This window comes from Geotrypetes seraphini, chromosome 4, assembly GCF_902459505.1.
Source record: "Geotrypetes seraphini chromosome 4, aGeoSer1.1, whole genome shotgun sequence".
NCBI lineage: Eukaryota > Metazoa > Chordata > Amphibia > Gymnophiona > Dermophiidae > Geotrypetes > Geotrypetes seraphini.
The window spans coordinates 190,607,652-190,622,909 of record NC_047087.1 but is presented as its reverse complement, the minus strand read 5'-3'; the positions used below and the strand labels follow the sequence as shown (position 1 = coordinate 190,622,909).

Sequence of the window (15,258 nt, the reverse complement as noted above, 5' to 3'; positions counted from 1 at the left end):
TGGTCTGGGCATATTTTGAGTAGATCTAGGATAGGTCAAAAAAATAGATATCTACTCCTCATTTGAGAAGTAGGGTATCCATCTAAATCTGAGAAATTTAGGGCTTCTTTTACTAAGCTGCGATAGCGGTTTTAGCGTGCGCTAGACGCTAACGCCAGCATTGAGCTGGCGTTAGTTCTAGCCACGTAGCACAGGTTTAGCACGTGCTAAAATTCTGCGTGCGCTAAAAACGCTATCGCAGCTTAGTAAAAGGAGCCCTTAAGTCAGGATTCATGCCTAGGACCTTTAGGTTTTGGGGGTTTTTTTTTTTTAATTCTTTATTCATTTTCAAAATTACATTAAGTGTTAAATATATTCATTCACATTAACAATAAATACATCACTTACAAACAATCATTGGTACATTACATAAATTCTTATCCCTTCCCCTTTCCCATCCCTCCCTCCCATATAATCCATTATCATATAAAACATGTCATAATAAAATACCCCCCTCCCTACACCTTAAATTGATAAATATAAGGGAAACAATTTCAATCAATCTTTACAATATTTTGTTAATGGTTTCCACACATCCTGAAATTTCTTAAAATAACCCCGTTGTAATGCAATAAATCTTTCCATTTTATAGATATGGCATAAAGAGTTCCACCAAAAGTTATAATTTAATCTCCTCCAATCCTTCCAATTATATGTAATTTGCTGAATGGCAACACCAGTGATTATAAGTAATAATTTATTGTTATTCGCAGAAATCTGACTTTTTGCTCTCATTTCCATACCAAATATCACAGTATCATAGGATAATGCCACTGGGTTATCTAATAAATTATTAATTTGGTCCCAAATTGATTTCCAAAAATTCATAATACATGGGCAATGAAACAATAAATGATCTAAAGTTCCTGCTTCCAGATGACAATGCCAACATCTATTAGACAAAGAACCATCTAATTTTTGCAACCTAACAGGGGTCCACAACGCTCTATGCAAAAAAAACCAAAAAAACAAGTTTGTCTCATAGATGCTGACACCGTACATTTCATCCTCCAAGACCAAATTCGTGGCCATTGAGATGCAGTAATTTCATGCTTAATCTCAATGTTCCAAATATCTCTTAAACCAGTTTTTAATTTCTTTTTAGTAAATCCACTTAACACTTTGTACCACTGGGTGACCTGGTGACCCAAGAAGTCTGTCTGAAAACAAAGAAACCTTTAGGTTTTAAAAAAAGTGATCCTTTTTTTGCAACGTTTCACTGAGTGATTACGAGAGGTCATCCCCTCACTCCTCCAGTGTTTCTAGTTTCCCAGAGAAATGATATCGAGAAAGAATATCGGGATCTGTGACAGCTTTGGCAACGTAGATATTTATCTTTGTAAAATGGCAACCATACACATGTATGTGCTGGCATATAGATGTCCTAAAATATCAACGCATACATGTTTATGGTGCCAAATTGTGCCTATTGATATTTTATTTATTTATTTAATACATTTATATACATAAGTTTTAGACATCGATGCTTGTGAAATGGATTCTCCGTCCGTATGTAACCAGTGCATACGCTTCTATTCTTGAATGTATTTTTTACAAAAGGCTCTACAGTACGTTAACAAATCTTATTCTAAAATATAATAGAACTTGAGATGTTCTGACCTGTACATCTAAATTCCACTTTGTGTATCCTTTCCAAAATGTGACTCCATGTCATGTACAACAAAATACAGTTCGTTTTTAAAAATGGTACCATTGTAATGAGAATCCAACTTAAAAAAAAAAAAATCTTTATTCATTTTTACATCTTACAAGTGTATCAATAAATTAACAATTGAAATTAAAGAGATCACTTGACTTTCTGTCATATTTAAGAATAATACATAAAATTTAACCCCTTTCCTCCCAACCCTACCATAACATATGTAATTAACTATAACCTATGAAATATTCTTTTTATTGATTTAAACATTTAGTAAAATTCAGATTTCCTCCCTCTCATCCTTTTATTTATATTGTACTTATAATGGAAAATGGTATCTACTCATTACAATAATTTGTCAATGGCCCCCATATCTCTTAAAATTTTTTATAATTCCCTTTTTGTATGGCTATTATTCTTTTCATCTTATAGATGTGACACAATGAGCTCCACCAAAAACTGTAATTAAGCCTGCACCAATTTTTCCTATTATGCGTGATATGTTGTATGGCGACTCCTGTCATAATCAATAAAAGCTTATTATTGTTTGATGAAATTTGGTTCTTTGTTCTCACTGACATACCAAATAGAATCGTGTCATATGACAAAGCCACGGGATTCTCTAATAAACAATTTATTTGGGTCCAAATTGATTTTCAAAAGGTCAAAATAAAGGGACAATAGTATAACAAATGATCTAATGTCCCAACCTCAAGATTACAATGCCAGCATCTACTAGATTTAGAGCTATTTAATTTCTGTAATCTAACTGGGGTCCAAAATGCTCTATGTAATAGGAAGAACCAAGTTTGTCTCATAGATGCGGACATTGTACATCTCATTCTCCAAGACCAAATTTGCGGCCATTGAGACGCAGTAATTTGATGCTTGATCTCAATACTCCAAATGTCCCTAAGTCCAGTTTTAGGTTTTTTATTTACAAATCCGTTTATCAATTTATACCACTGTGCGGCCTGGTGTCCCAAAAAGTTCACCTGAAAGCATAAAAATTCTAAACTATATTGCATATTAAGATTCTTCCATTCAGGGAACCCTGGCCTGAATGGCCTGCTTCAGTTGCAACCATCTAAAGCTTTGTGATTTATTAAGTCCATATTTATGTTGCACCTGTGAAAAGTCAAGCAGTTTACCATTTGAAATAACATCATCTAAAATGCGTATACCTGCAATCATCCAATGCTTCCAGATGACCTTAAATCCGCCAATTTGAATCTTGGAGTTTAACCATATAGTTTGATTTGTCGATTTATAGATTGGAAAAGATGTTAAATTACTAACATATCGCAGAGTTTTCCATGTATCCATAATTATTCTATTTTCTTTATATAATCTAGGCATTTTAATGCTAAGAACATGATGTAGAGGGAACATGAGTCGCCATTCCAACCACAACCAATCTGGGGTATTATCAATGAGCTCTGGGAGGACCCAATACATACCCTGGCATAAAATATAGGCTTGATGATACCTATAGAAATTGGGAAAATTTGCCCCACCCTCCGCAATTGGTTTTTGTAAAGATACTAAAGCAATTCTAGGAGTTTTTCCCAGCCAATTAAATTTTGTAAGAAAACTGTTTAACTTTTTATAAAAGGACCCCTTAAAAAAAACTGGAAACATTCCCATCTGATAACAAAACACAGGCAATATCATCATTTTAATAGTATGAACTCTCCCCCACCAAGACAGATGTAGTGGATTACATTGCTCGCACATTTCTGTTACCTTCTGCAATAAAGATTTTCATTCTCTTTCATTGTGTCTTCCAGTGTGTTTTTTATCCAAATTCCTAAGTATTTTAATCCACCTTCCTTCCAAAAGAAAACGAATCAAACAAGCCTTTTGTACAATACACGTTTAGTGGAAGAACTTCAGATTTACTCCAATTTATCTTATACCTTGAAAATTTTCCAAATTTGCAATCAATTCAAGTAAGCATGGAAATGATTGTTTCTGGATTTCTCAAATGAAGCAAAATATCATCTGCATATGCAGAGACAGCACAGTTACTTACCGTAACAGGTGTTATCCAGGGACAGCAGGCAGATATTCTCACATGTGGGTGACGTCATCTACGGAGCCCCGACGCGGACAGCTTTTCAAGCAAACTTGATTGAAGCTTTCAAGTTTGCTAGTGCTGCACCACGCATGTGTGTGCCTTCCTGATCCACTAGAGGGCGCATACCCTCCTCATGGTCCTCAGTTCAGATAGCTAGCAAAGAAGCCAACCTCGGGGAGGCGGGCGGGTTGTGAGAATATCTGCCTGCTGTCCCTGGATAACACCTGTTACGATAAGTAACTGTGCTTTATCCCAGGACAAGCAGGCAGCATATTCTCACATGTGGGTGACCTCCAAGCTAACCAAAAAGGGACGGAGGGAAGTTGGCAATCCAAGAAAACAGATTATGCAAAACCGACTGGCCAAACCGGCCGTCGCTCCTGGACAGAGTATCCAGGCAGTAGTGGAAGGTGAAAGTATGAACCGAAGACCAAGTGGCAGCCTTGCCAATCTCCTCGACAGGCGTCGACCTGAGGAAAGCTACAGAAGCCGCCATCGCTCGGACTCTATGTCCTGTGACTCGACCATGCAGTGCGAGACCAGCCTGAGCATATGAAAAGGAAAAACAAGCAGCCAACCAGTTGGACAAGGTGCGCTTGGAAACTGGGCGTCCCGACCAATTAGGGCGAAGGACAAAAAGAATTGAGGAACCGTCCAAGGAGACTGATGTGCGTTGAAGACAAAAAGCCAACGCCCTCTTAAAGTCAAGTGTGCGAAGCGCCACCTCGCCAGGAGGCGAGTGGGGCTTCGGAAAAAAGACCGAAAGAACAATGGAAAGATCGAAAGGAAAGTCCGAAACCACCCTGGACAAGAACTGGGGTGGAGCACGCAGGACCACCGTGTCATGATGAAATACAGGAAAAGACGGGTCCGCAATCAGAGCTTGCAGCTCACTGACTCTGCGAGCAGACGTGAGAGCAACCAGGAATACCACCTGCCAGGTGAAGTAATTCAAAAGAGCTCCATCAAATGGAGGTATCACCAATGGAGCCAGGAACCTACAAAGATCCCAACCACCGGAGGGGCTTTGAGCGGAGGATGTATAGTGAAGAGATCCCTCATAAAGCGGGAAACCGTCGGAAGGACGGAGAGCCGCGTCCCATTCATCGGCCGATGAAAGACAGCAAATGCACAGAGGTGGACTCGAATAGATGTAGATGAGAGACCAGACCGAGACAAGTGCAACAGATAATCCAGCACTGAAGGCAAGGAGGCAGAGAGCGAATCCATGCGGTGCTCAGCCCACCACTCAGCAAATCAGGACCATATCTGGGAAAAACATTGCCGAGTGGAGATCCTTCGAGAGGCCTCGAGAACACTGAGAGAAACAGAAGGAGGGAGGCACGTTGCGAGGAACCAAGCTGATAAGGTCGAGACTGCAGATTGGAATGCAACAGAAACCGCAACACTGAGACAGCAGAGAACGGGAACATAGGTAGAAGCTGAGTTTCCCTGACACGCTGGAGGAACAGGGCCGCCAGGGCCACAGAGGAGCCATCAAGATCCTGGTGGCGCAGACCGACAGGAGGTGTATCAAAGACCCGAGAATCAGAGTAAAGGGAGGGAACGCATAGAACTCGCCCATTCCCTCGAGAAGGAAGCATCCACCACGATGCGAACTCGGTAGAACATCCTCGAGCAATCTCGAGGCAACCAGTGAGCGAGGGGTCAAGTGAACAGAACTACCTGTTGGGTTCCCCACCGAACAACCACATGCCGCAGAGTCTGAGAATGGAGCAACCATTCATGCGGCCGAAAAGGGCGACTCAACGTGTCCACCAGACAATGCTGCACGCCCCGGAAATACACCGCCCAAAGAAAGAAGCAGTGATGTAACGCCCACTGCCATTGACAAAGGGCTTCCCTGCAAAGAAACAGGGAACCTGTACACCCTGGCTTGGTCACCGAATACATCGCCACCGAGATGTCGGGACGCACCAGGACCCCACCATCTTGCAACCAATAACGAAAATCCACCACGGTATTGTAAATGGCCTGGAGCTCCAGCAGATTGATGTGGCTGCGACAGGCCGCACCCGACCAAGGACCCTGAGTCCGAAGGCCGTCGAGATGCACCCCTACGCCAATGCCGAGGAGTCCATCGGCAGAACCTTCTGATGCGGGAAAACGAAGAGGTGGCCCACCAACGAAACAAGCGTGTCAAGGAGGGCGGCACCTCAATGTGCTGGGAAGCGGGATCCCGATCCTGCCATCACTAAGATGCTCGGGTCCAGCGGGGAACACGAAGATGAAACCAGGCGAACCTCGGGACATCCACCGTGGAGACCCCTGATCCCAAAAAGGATCAGCATCAGCTCGGCCGAGGCCGAAGACCGCTGAGACACCAGCCGACACAAGCGCCGACAGGCCACCTGCCGAGGCAGAGGCAGAAAAGACCGGAGGTGGACCGAGGACAGAGGGCCTACCTTCCGGCATAAACAAACAAGGGCCTCCTCTGAGGCCGAGACAAGGATCCAGGTCCGCCCCGACGGACTCCCGAGACTGGGGCGGGCTGAGTCAGACCCACTCCCGTACTAGAACTAGTGCAGGTCACGAAGGGCCAGGACCCGACGCAGATGGGAGGATGGGAATGCCCGACCGACAGAAGTGAGGCTATACTCCCGGTGCATAGACACGGAGACACCCCTCCCGAAGGTAGTGGAGGAATCCCCAGAAGGAGAGCAGCCCGGAGGCAATGCGAGAATGGACAAAAAGACGGCCAGGAGTCGCCGAAGCCGGTGGCTAACCTCAAACCCGGCGCTGCAGCAGCTATTGCGGCTGTTGCGAAGGAGGCCGAGATAACACAAGAAAGGTCTCCGGAGGCCCCCTCCGGAGAAGGAGTCCAAACCACCAAGGCAGACGGGATGTAGCTGAAGGCGTCCCGATAGGCGAAGGACCGGTCGCGAGCTGAGAGGCGGTTAGTAGCCACCGCCAGAGAGGCCTCAATAAGCGCAGAACTCACGCAAGTAAAAGCGGCGAGACGCGCCTGGAGGCTCAGAACCTCAGCCACCCTCGGCGCCAAGCGAGAGGCCGCATGGCAGGAGCAATAGAGCCGGAGCAGGGAGAGAGTCTGAACCCTCTCGAACCGGAGCTGGAGACGCCCAGGTGCAACCCCGCAGTCGACACCGAGGCCCAAAACCCAGCCGCTGCCGCGGTAAAAAGTCTCCAGCGACGTTGCTGCACCAAGCCACAGTCGACTTCGAAACACAAGGCCATAGCCAACCAAAGGGCACAAAGCCCCAAGCGACGTCAAGTCACAAAGCCCCCGTCGACGGTTCGAAGCCTCGGCAACGACGAGGCACAGAGCTCCAGCCGACGATGAGGCCCCCAGCCTCAGTCGACGTCGAGGCATAAGCCTCAGGCGACGTCGAAGCACAAGCGTCAAGTGACGCGGAGCACACGGCTGCAGCCGACGTCGAAGGTACAAAGCATCCGCCGAGACACCCAACCTCCGTCGACAACGAGACCTCAAGCCCCAGTCGACATTGAGGCAGAAAATCAAAGCACAAAGCCTTGGACGACGTCGAGGCACCCAGCCGCATTCTACATCGAGGCGCAAGGCCTCAGGCGGCGGTGAGGCACCAAGCCGAAGTCGACGTCGAGGCAGCTGCAGTCGACGTCGAGGCACAAAGCCCCAGTCGACGTCGAGGCACAAAGCCTCAAACGACGTCAAGGCACGAAGCCCCAGGCGGCGGCGAGGCACCAAGCCCCACGCGACGGCGAGGCACCAAGCCCCAGTCGACGTGGAGGCACGAAGCCCGGTCGACGTGGAGGCACGAAACCTCATTCGACATCGAGGCATGAAGCCTCCGTCGACGTCGAGGCACGAAGCCTCCGTCGACTTCGAGGCACGAAGCTCCAGGCGACGTCGAGGCACGAAGCTCCAGTCGACGTCGAGGCACATCGAGGGTCAGAAGTCAGCACCGTACCAATGAACTGGTAAGAAAGGTGCAGCAGTGCGCTCCATAAGGGCAACCGCGATATGAGTATTCCCATGGAAGGAGGCACGCTTTGAAGGTCTCGTAGAGGCGGGCACGACTGCACTCGATGCCTCAGTCGACGTCGAGGCACGAAGCCTCAGTCGATGTCGAGGCACGAAGCCTCAGTCGACGTCGAGGCACGAAGCCTCAGTCGACGTCGAGGCCCGAAGCCTCGATCGACGTCGAGGCACGAAGTATCAGTCGACACTGAGGTACGAAGCCTCAGTCGACACCGAGGCACGAAGCTCCAGTCGACGTCGAGGCACGAAGCTCCAGTCGACGTCGAGGCACATCGAGGTTCAGAAGTCAGCACCGTACCAATGAACTGGTAAGAAAGGTGCAGCAGTGCGCTCCATAAGGGCAACCTCGATCTGAGTATTCCCATGGAAGGAGGCACGCTTTGAAGGTCTCGTAGAGGCGGGCACGACTGCACTCGATGCCTGGAATGCCTGAGACTCAGCCGATGGCATTACCGAGGTAATGCAGCTAGAAGACAAAAGGAAGAAAGAAGACTTACCAGGGATCGAAGCTACTCAGTCCGATTCCAACGAAGGAACAAGGGACCCGGCCATCCTGCTCACACGAGGTGAGCCCAGAGAGAGGCCAGGGAAGAAGAAAATACAGCTGCAGCCAAATGAGGCCTAGCCGCATGGCTGAGGCCCAAGAAGGGCCTGCCGGGTAGAAACACAAGAAAAAGTCCGTTTTTAGTTTTTTGTTGTTTTTTTTGAAAACAAAGAAATACACGATCAAGTAACAACGCACAGCGACTCCCTAATAAAATAAAGAAGCCGCGGTGCTAGAAAGGCACTTAGAAGAACGGAGAGAAGAGAGACAGGGCTTTCTGGCTCCGCGGAAAACTAAGAACTGAGGACCATGAGGTGGGTATGCGCCCTCTAGTGGATCAGGAAGGCACACACATGCGTGGTGCAGCACTAGCAAACTTGAAAGCTTCAATCAAGTTTGCTTGAAAAGCTGTCCGCGTCGGGGCTCCGTAGATGACGTCACCCACATGTGAGAATATGCTGCCTGCTTGTCTTGGGATAATTTGTATTCCCGATCTGAATAAGGAATACCCTGTAACTCCTTTACTTGTTGAATAGCTTGAAACTTGAAACTAATAACAAGGGTTCCAAAACAATATCAAAAAGCAAAGGAGATAGGGGACAACCTTGTCTAACCCCCGTCCGCATATTAAAGCTTTCTGAAAAATTATTATTAATATACAATTTTGCAACAGGAGAGCTATATAATGTTTGAATCATTTGTATAAATCTTGAATCTATTCCAAACCATTCCATAGCTTGATACATGAAGGTCCATTCCACCCGATCAAAAGCTTTTTCTGCATCCAAGGACACAGAAAAAGCCGGATCATTTTGGCTTTTGTTAAATTCAACATATGAAAAGCCAATCTTGTGTTATTAGATGAGTGTCTCTTAGCAACAAATCCAGTTTGGTGCATATCAATAATAAAAGGGAGAGCCTTAGCTAAGCGTAAAGCCAATGTCTTAGCCAAAAGTTTTCCATCTACATTAATTAGCGAGATAGGCCTGTAATTTGAAACTAACATGGGATCTTTATTTGGCTTTGGCAAAACTATAGTCAATGATTCTGCCATAGTACCTGTGATGCAATCCTTAGTTAGTTGAGTCTGATATAAATTTAATAAATGAGGTAATAGGGTAACTTGAAATGATTTATAAAATTCTACCGTAAAACCATCACTACCTGGAGCGGATCCAACTCTAAGAGACTTTAGCGCTGTTTCCACTTCTTTTAATGATATAGTCTCTTCTAAACTTTTTTTTATATGCTCAGGAATTTTCAGCCCTTCTATTAACTTCAAAAATTCTAAACCATCTTTTCCCCTATCTTCATAAGGCTCAGAAGAGTATAGGTCTTTATAAAAATTTAAAAATTGACTTAAAATACTACCAATTTGAATATATGTCTCTCCTTTCTCATTGTTTATTGTAATATTTTTTTTTCTTCTTTTCTTTGCTTTAAGATAATTTGCCAATAATCTTCCCAACTTATTTGAGCTTCCATAATACAGAGTTTGTTGGGAAAACAAATCTTTCCTTACCAATTTTGAAGATATCTCATTATATTTACCCAACTTTAAATCTTAAGCCACAGTACCAAACAGTCTCTTACAATATATAACTTCTTGCAAGATCTTCAGAAGTGCTTCCCATGGGATCTCAATTGTGCTCCACACGATGTAATGCGCTTAATTTGTCATTTGATCGAGCACATTTTAAAAAATAAATATTTCTATTCTCAACTAGTGAATATTTTAAAGTGAAGTAATCATCATTTGTATAACTTATCTTGTGTCGCTCTTGTGCTGAGAGTTGGGTGGGGACTGGTACCTTTGTCCAGTGCTAATTGTGACTCATCAATTCAGGGTACTTCCTTGAAGAAGCTATAGGGTGAAATACGTCAGTGATACCAGTCCCCACCCAATGCTGAGCACAAGAGCGACACAAGATAAGTTAAGTAAATGATATTTACTTCACTTTAAAATATTCACTAGATGAGAATGGAAACTGAAGAACCATGGGGTGGAAGGAGACGTACATAGATGGATCAAAAATTGGTTGGCGGGTAGAAAGCAAAGGGTAGGAGTGAAGGGCCACTATTCGGACTGGAGGAGGATCACGAGTGGTGTTCCGCAGGGGTAGGTACTCGGACCGCTGCTGTTCAATGTATTTATAAATGATCTAGAAACAGGGACGAAGTGCGAAGTAATAAAATTCGCAGACGACACCAAACTATTTAGTGGAGTTAGGACTAAAGAGGACTGTGAAGATTTACAAAGGGACCTGAACAAACTAGGAGAGTGGGCGACGAGATGGCTGATGAAGTTTAATGTAGAGAAATGTAAAGTCTTGCATGTAGGAAACAGAAACCCGAAGTACAGCTATACGATGGGAGGGCTGGTAATGGGTGAAAGTACCCAAGAAAAGGACTTGGGAGTAATAGTAGACAACACAATGAAGCCGTCGGCACAGTGCACAGTGGCCTCTAAGAAGGCGAATAGAATGCTGGGTACTATCAAGAAAGGTCTTACAACCAGAATAAAAGAAGTTATCCTGCCGTTGTATCGGGCAATGGTGCGCTCGCATCTGGAGTACTGCGTCTAATATTGGTCGCCTTAAGAAGGATATGGCGATACTCGAGAGGGTTCAGAAAAGAGCGACACGATTGATAAAAGGTATGAAAAACCTTTCATATGCTGAACGATTAGAGAAACTGGGGCTCTTTTCCCTGGAAAAGAGGAGACTTAGAGGGGACATGATAGAGACTTACAAGATCATGAAGGGCATGGAGAATGTGGAGAGGGACAGATTCTTCAAACGTTCGAAAACTACAAGAACGAGAGGGCATTTGGAAAAATTAAGAGGGGACAGATTCAGAACAAATGCTAGGAAGTTCTTCTTCACCCAAAGGATGATGGACACCTGGAATGCACTTCCAGAGAGTGTGATAGGACAGAGTATGGTTTTGGGGTTCAAGAAGGGATTAGATAATTTCCTGAAGGAAAAGGGGATGGAAGAGTATAGATAGAGGATTACTATACAGGTCCTGGACCTGATGGGCCGCCGCGTGAGCGGACTGCTGGGCATGATGGACCTCTGGTCTGACCCAGCAGAGGCATTGCTTATGTTCTTATGAATTAACTATTTTAAAAAATTTGCTCGATCAAATGACAGTGCATTACATCTTGTGGAGCAGAATCGAGAGCTCATGGGAAGCACTTCTGAAGATCTTGCAAGAAGTTATATATTGTAAGAGACTGTTTGGAACTATGGTTTAAGATTTAGAATTAGATGCACAACAAAATTACATACCAGAAATAGCTCTTACCACACAATCTCCTCTGGCACAGACACTGTAGGGATCATTATAGCTACACCTTGTGCCATCATGTACCACTTGATTCATAAAAACCACCTCCCCTGTTTCATTGGACTGACAAATGAGTTCACACTTCTGTGCATCTGCAATAAGAAAATCAGAACTGAAATGGAAACATAAACACCAAATATTACCTGTGCAATGAAAATATGGTGAAAGTTGTTGAGACTATGAGGTCTGTCCAAAAAGTTCCAGGACTGATTTTATAAAAATGTATTAAACCATCTTACAACTTGTTCCATTGGGTCACCTTCAAAGTTTAGGAAACAAGAAGTCAGCAGCGGCCAAGTCAGGAGAGTAAAGGTAGCTGGGGAAGAACTGTCATCGTGTATTTTGTGCAAAATTTGTGAATTTTGACAGCAGCATGAGCAGGCGTATTGTTGTGATGCAGGAACCATGACTGCTCCCTCCAAAGTTTGGGTCGCTTCCTCCTGATTCTCTCAGAGTCATTTCAACACTTTCAGATAGTAATTTTGGTTGACAGCTTGTTCTTGTGGCAGAAACTTATAGTGAACAATGCTGCAACTGTCAAAAAACTATTAACATCACTTTGACGTTTGACCGAACTTGCCAAGTTTTTTTTAGTATTGGCATTGTTTTGGTTCTCCATTGAGACGATTGAGCTTTGGTTTTCAAGACATAACTGTAGACCCATGTCTCATCACCAGATATAACTTTATCAAGAAATGTTTGGTCTTCATTTGCCTGCTCAAGAAAATTGTGAAAGATCTGACGCGGTTGTTCTTCTGGTTGTTGGTCATCAACCATGGAACAAACTATGCCACGACACGAGACATCCCCAACGTCTCTGTTAGAATGTTGTGGCATGAACCAATGGAGATGTTGCATTCTTCTTCTAATTCTCTAACAGTTAGAGAATTAGAAGAAGAATGCAACATCTCCATTGGTTCATGCCACAACATTCTAACAGAGACGTTGGGGATGTCTCGTGTCGTGGCATAGTTTGTTCCATGGTTGATGACCAACAACCAGAAGAACAACCGCGTCAGATCTTTCACAATTTTCTTGAGCAGGCAAATGAAGACCAAACATTTCTTGATAAAGTTATATCTGGTGATGAGACATGGGTCTACAGTTATGTCTTGAAAACCAAAGCTCAATCGTCTCAATGGAGAACCAAAACAATGCCAATACTAAAAAAAACTTGGCAAGTTCGGTCAAACGTCAAAGTGATGTTAATAGTTTTTTGACAGTTGCAGCATTGTTCACTGATTAGCATGCACAAGAACCCTCACTTGATCAACATGATCATCATCAGTTGACATTGATGGTTTTCTAGTTCACGAATAGTCTTCCTCTGATTCATGACCACTTTTGAAGTGTAAATACCATTCAAAACACTTCCATGACATTTTCCCCATAAGCCACTTTCAACATTTTATAAGTTTCAGAGCAGTCTTACCCAATTTAAAACAGAACTTCACGCTGTAGAGCTGCTCATTGCGGTCACACATGATTAAAAATAGCTGATAACGAAAACACGCTTTCACAAAAACTGCTGTAGCTTGGAGACGAAACATATCAACAAATGAAAAAAAAGAGGATACTTCTGAGGTTTCAAGCTACTGAATGCCACCTAGCGCATCTCAAAAGAACTTCCTTTTGGTGCGCAATTCAAACTGTCCTGGAACCTTTTGAACAGATCTTGTACTGTGAAGCTGCAAAACTCGAACTCTCAGCAATGAAACCCATCAGGTTTTTTTCTCCAAAGTCATGGTCTAAAAAAAGACACTCCCAATCTATTCCCAGTAAAGAATACCTACAATATATCTACCCAGCCTGGACCCATGAGACGTGCCTCTAATGCTATGAATTCTGGACGACGGAAATCTTTATCTGGACTGCCTGTTTTGATGTAACAATTTCTGCTCTTTCCCAGTATCTGTTCTCCTTCTCCCCTCTTACCATCAGGATACTCGTGAGGTAGCCAGATATGTTTAGAACCCTGGTAAATATAGTATGAATCGCGATGGGAGCACTGTTGGGCACGGAAGTCCTCAAAGGGTCCTCGACACTCTTCACTATTGCACACCTGGTATTCATAGCTGGCTCCAGGACATTCACGGCCTCCATAGGCTGAGCTGGATAATGAAGAAATTGAGAACAAAAGAAATGGAAAAGTAAGTGTGAGTTGTGTTTTGGAACAGAAGTTATCAAGCATTTTGAAGATTTTTATCCTCCAGATATTCAGGTCATGATTTTAAAATGGGAATCCATTTGAAAATAGCTGGATCACAATTATTATTGTCCAAAAACCATTTGAACATAAAAATAGCCATATTGGATCAGATCAAAGGTCCATCTAGTCCAGTATCTTGTTTCCACAGTAGCAAATCCAGGTCACAAGCACCTGGCAGAAACCCAAGTAATAGGAAAATTCCATGCTAACAATCCTAGGGCAAACAGTGGCTTCTCCATGTCTGTCTCAATAGCAGACTATGGAATTTTCCTACAGGAATTTGTCCAAACCTTTATTTTTAAATCCAGCTACACTAACTGCTGTTATACTTCTTCAGGCAATGTGTTCTAGAGCTTAACTATTTTTTGATTGAAAAAATATTTCTTCCTATTTGTTTTAAAGGTATTTCTATATAACTTCATTGAGTGTCCTCTAGTCTTCATATTTTTGAAAGCGTAAAAGATTGATTCGCTTTTACCCATTCTACACCACTCAGGATTTTGTAGAGCTCAATGAAATCTCCCCTCAGGTGTTTCTTTTCCAAACTGAAGAGCCCAAACCTCTTTAGTCTTTCCTCATACGAGAGGAGTTCCATCCCCTTTATCATTTTGGTCGCTCTTTTCTGAACCATTTCTAATTCACTAGATATTGCCATATCAATTAACCATACGTTTTTATTTTCTGTGACCATGATATCAGGAGTGTTGTGCTCCAAGTGCCTGTCAGTATGTATTTTAAAGACCCACAAAATTTTTTAAAAGGGTTCCAGAGGTGATTTGGGAAATTACACACCAGTGAGTCTGATGTCGGTGCTGGGCAAAATGGCAGTGTATAAATTTTAAAAATAAATAAATAAAATGACAGAGCACATACATAAGCATGGATTAATGAGACAAAGTCAACATGGTTTTAGTCAAGGGAAATCTTGCCTCACCAATCTACTGCATTCCTTTGAAGGGGTGAGTGAACATATGGATAAAGTATTGATATTGATATTAAATATTTGGATTTTCAAAAAGCATTTGACAAAATACCTCATGAAAGACTTCTGAGGAAATTAGAAAGTCATGGGATAGAAGGTAATGTCCTATTATGTATTAAGAACTGGTTGAAAGATAGAACACAGAAAGTAGGTTTAAACGGTCAATATTCTCAATGGAGAAGGGTAAATAGTGGGGTTCCCCCAGGGGTCAGTGCTGGGACTGCTGCTTTTTAACATATTTATCAATGATCTAGAGATGGGATTAACTAGTAAGATAATTAAGTTTGCTGATGACACAAAGTTGTTAGGTTGCAATAGGATTGTGAAAAATTGCAAGAGGACCTTATGAGACTAGGCATCAAAATAGTAGATGACATTTAATGTGAGCAAGTG

General features: G+C 43.4%; 1 protein-coding gene across 2 annotated transcripts in view; it reads right to left on the bottom strand.

The window, feature by feature from the left end:
- Positions 1-15,258, bottom strand: part of ADAMTS14 (ADAM metallopeptidase with thrombospondin type 1 motif 14) — a 300,717-nt gene that overhangs the window by 56,081 nt on the left and 229,378 nt on the right. For both annotated transcript variants that reach the window (XM_033943070.1, XM_033943071.1), the window contains exons 12-13: positions 13,610-13,785; positions 11,633-11,766 (exon numbers count right to left, since the gene is read on the bottom strand). In XM_033943070.1, the coding sequence (XP_033798961.1) occupies positions 11,633-11,766; positions 13,610-13,785 (310 nt within the window). The remainder of the gene's footprint in view (positions 1-11,632; positions 11,767-13,609; positions 13,786-15,258) is intronic.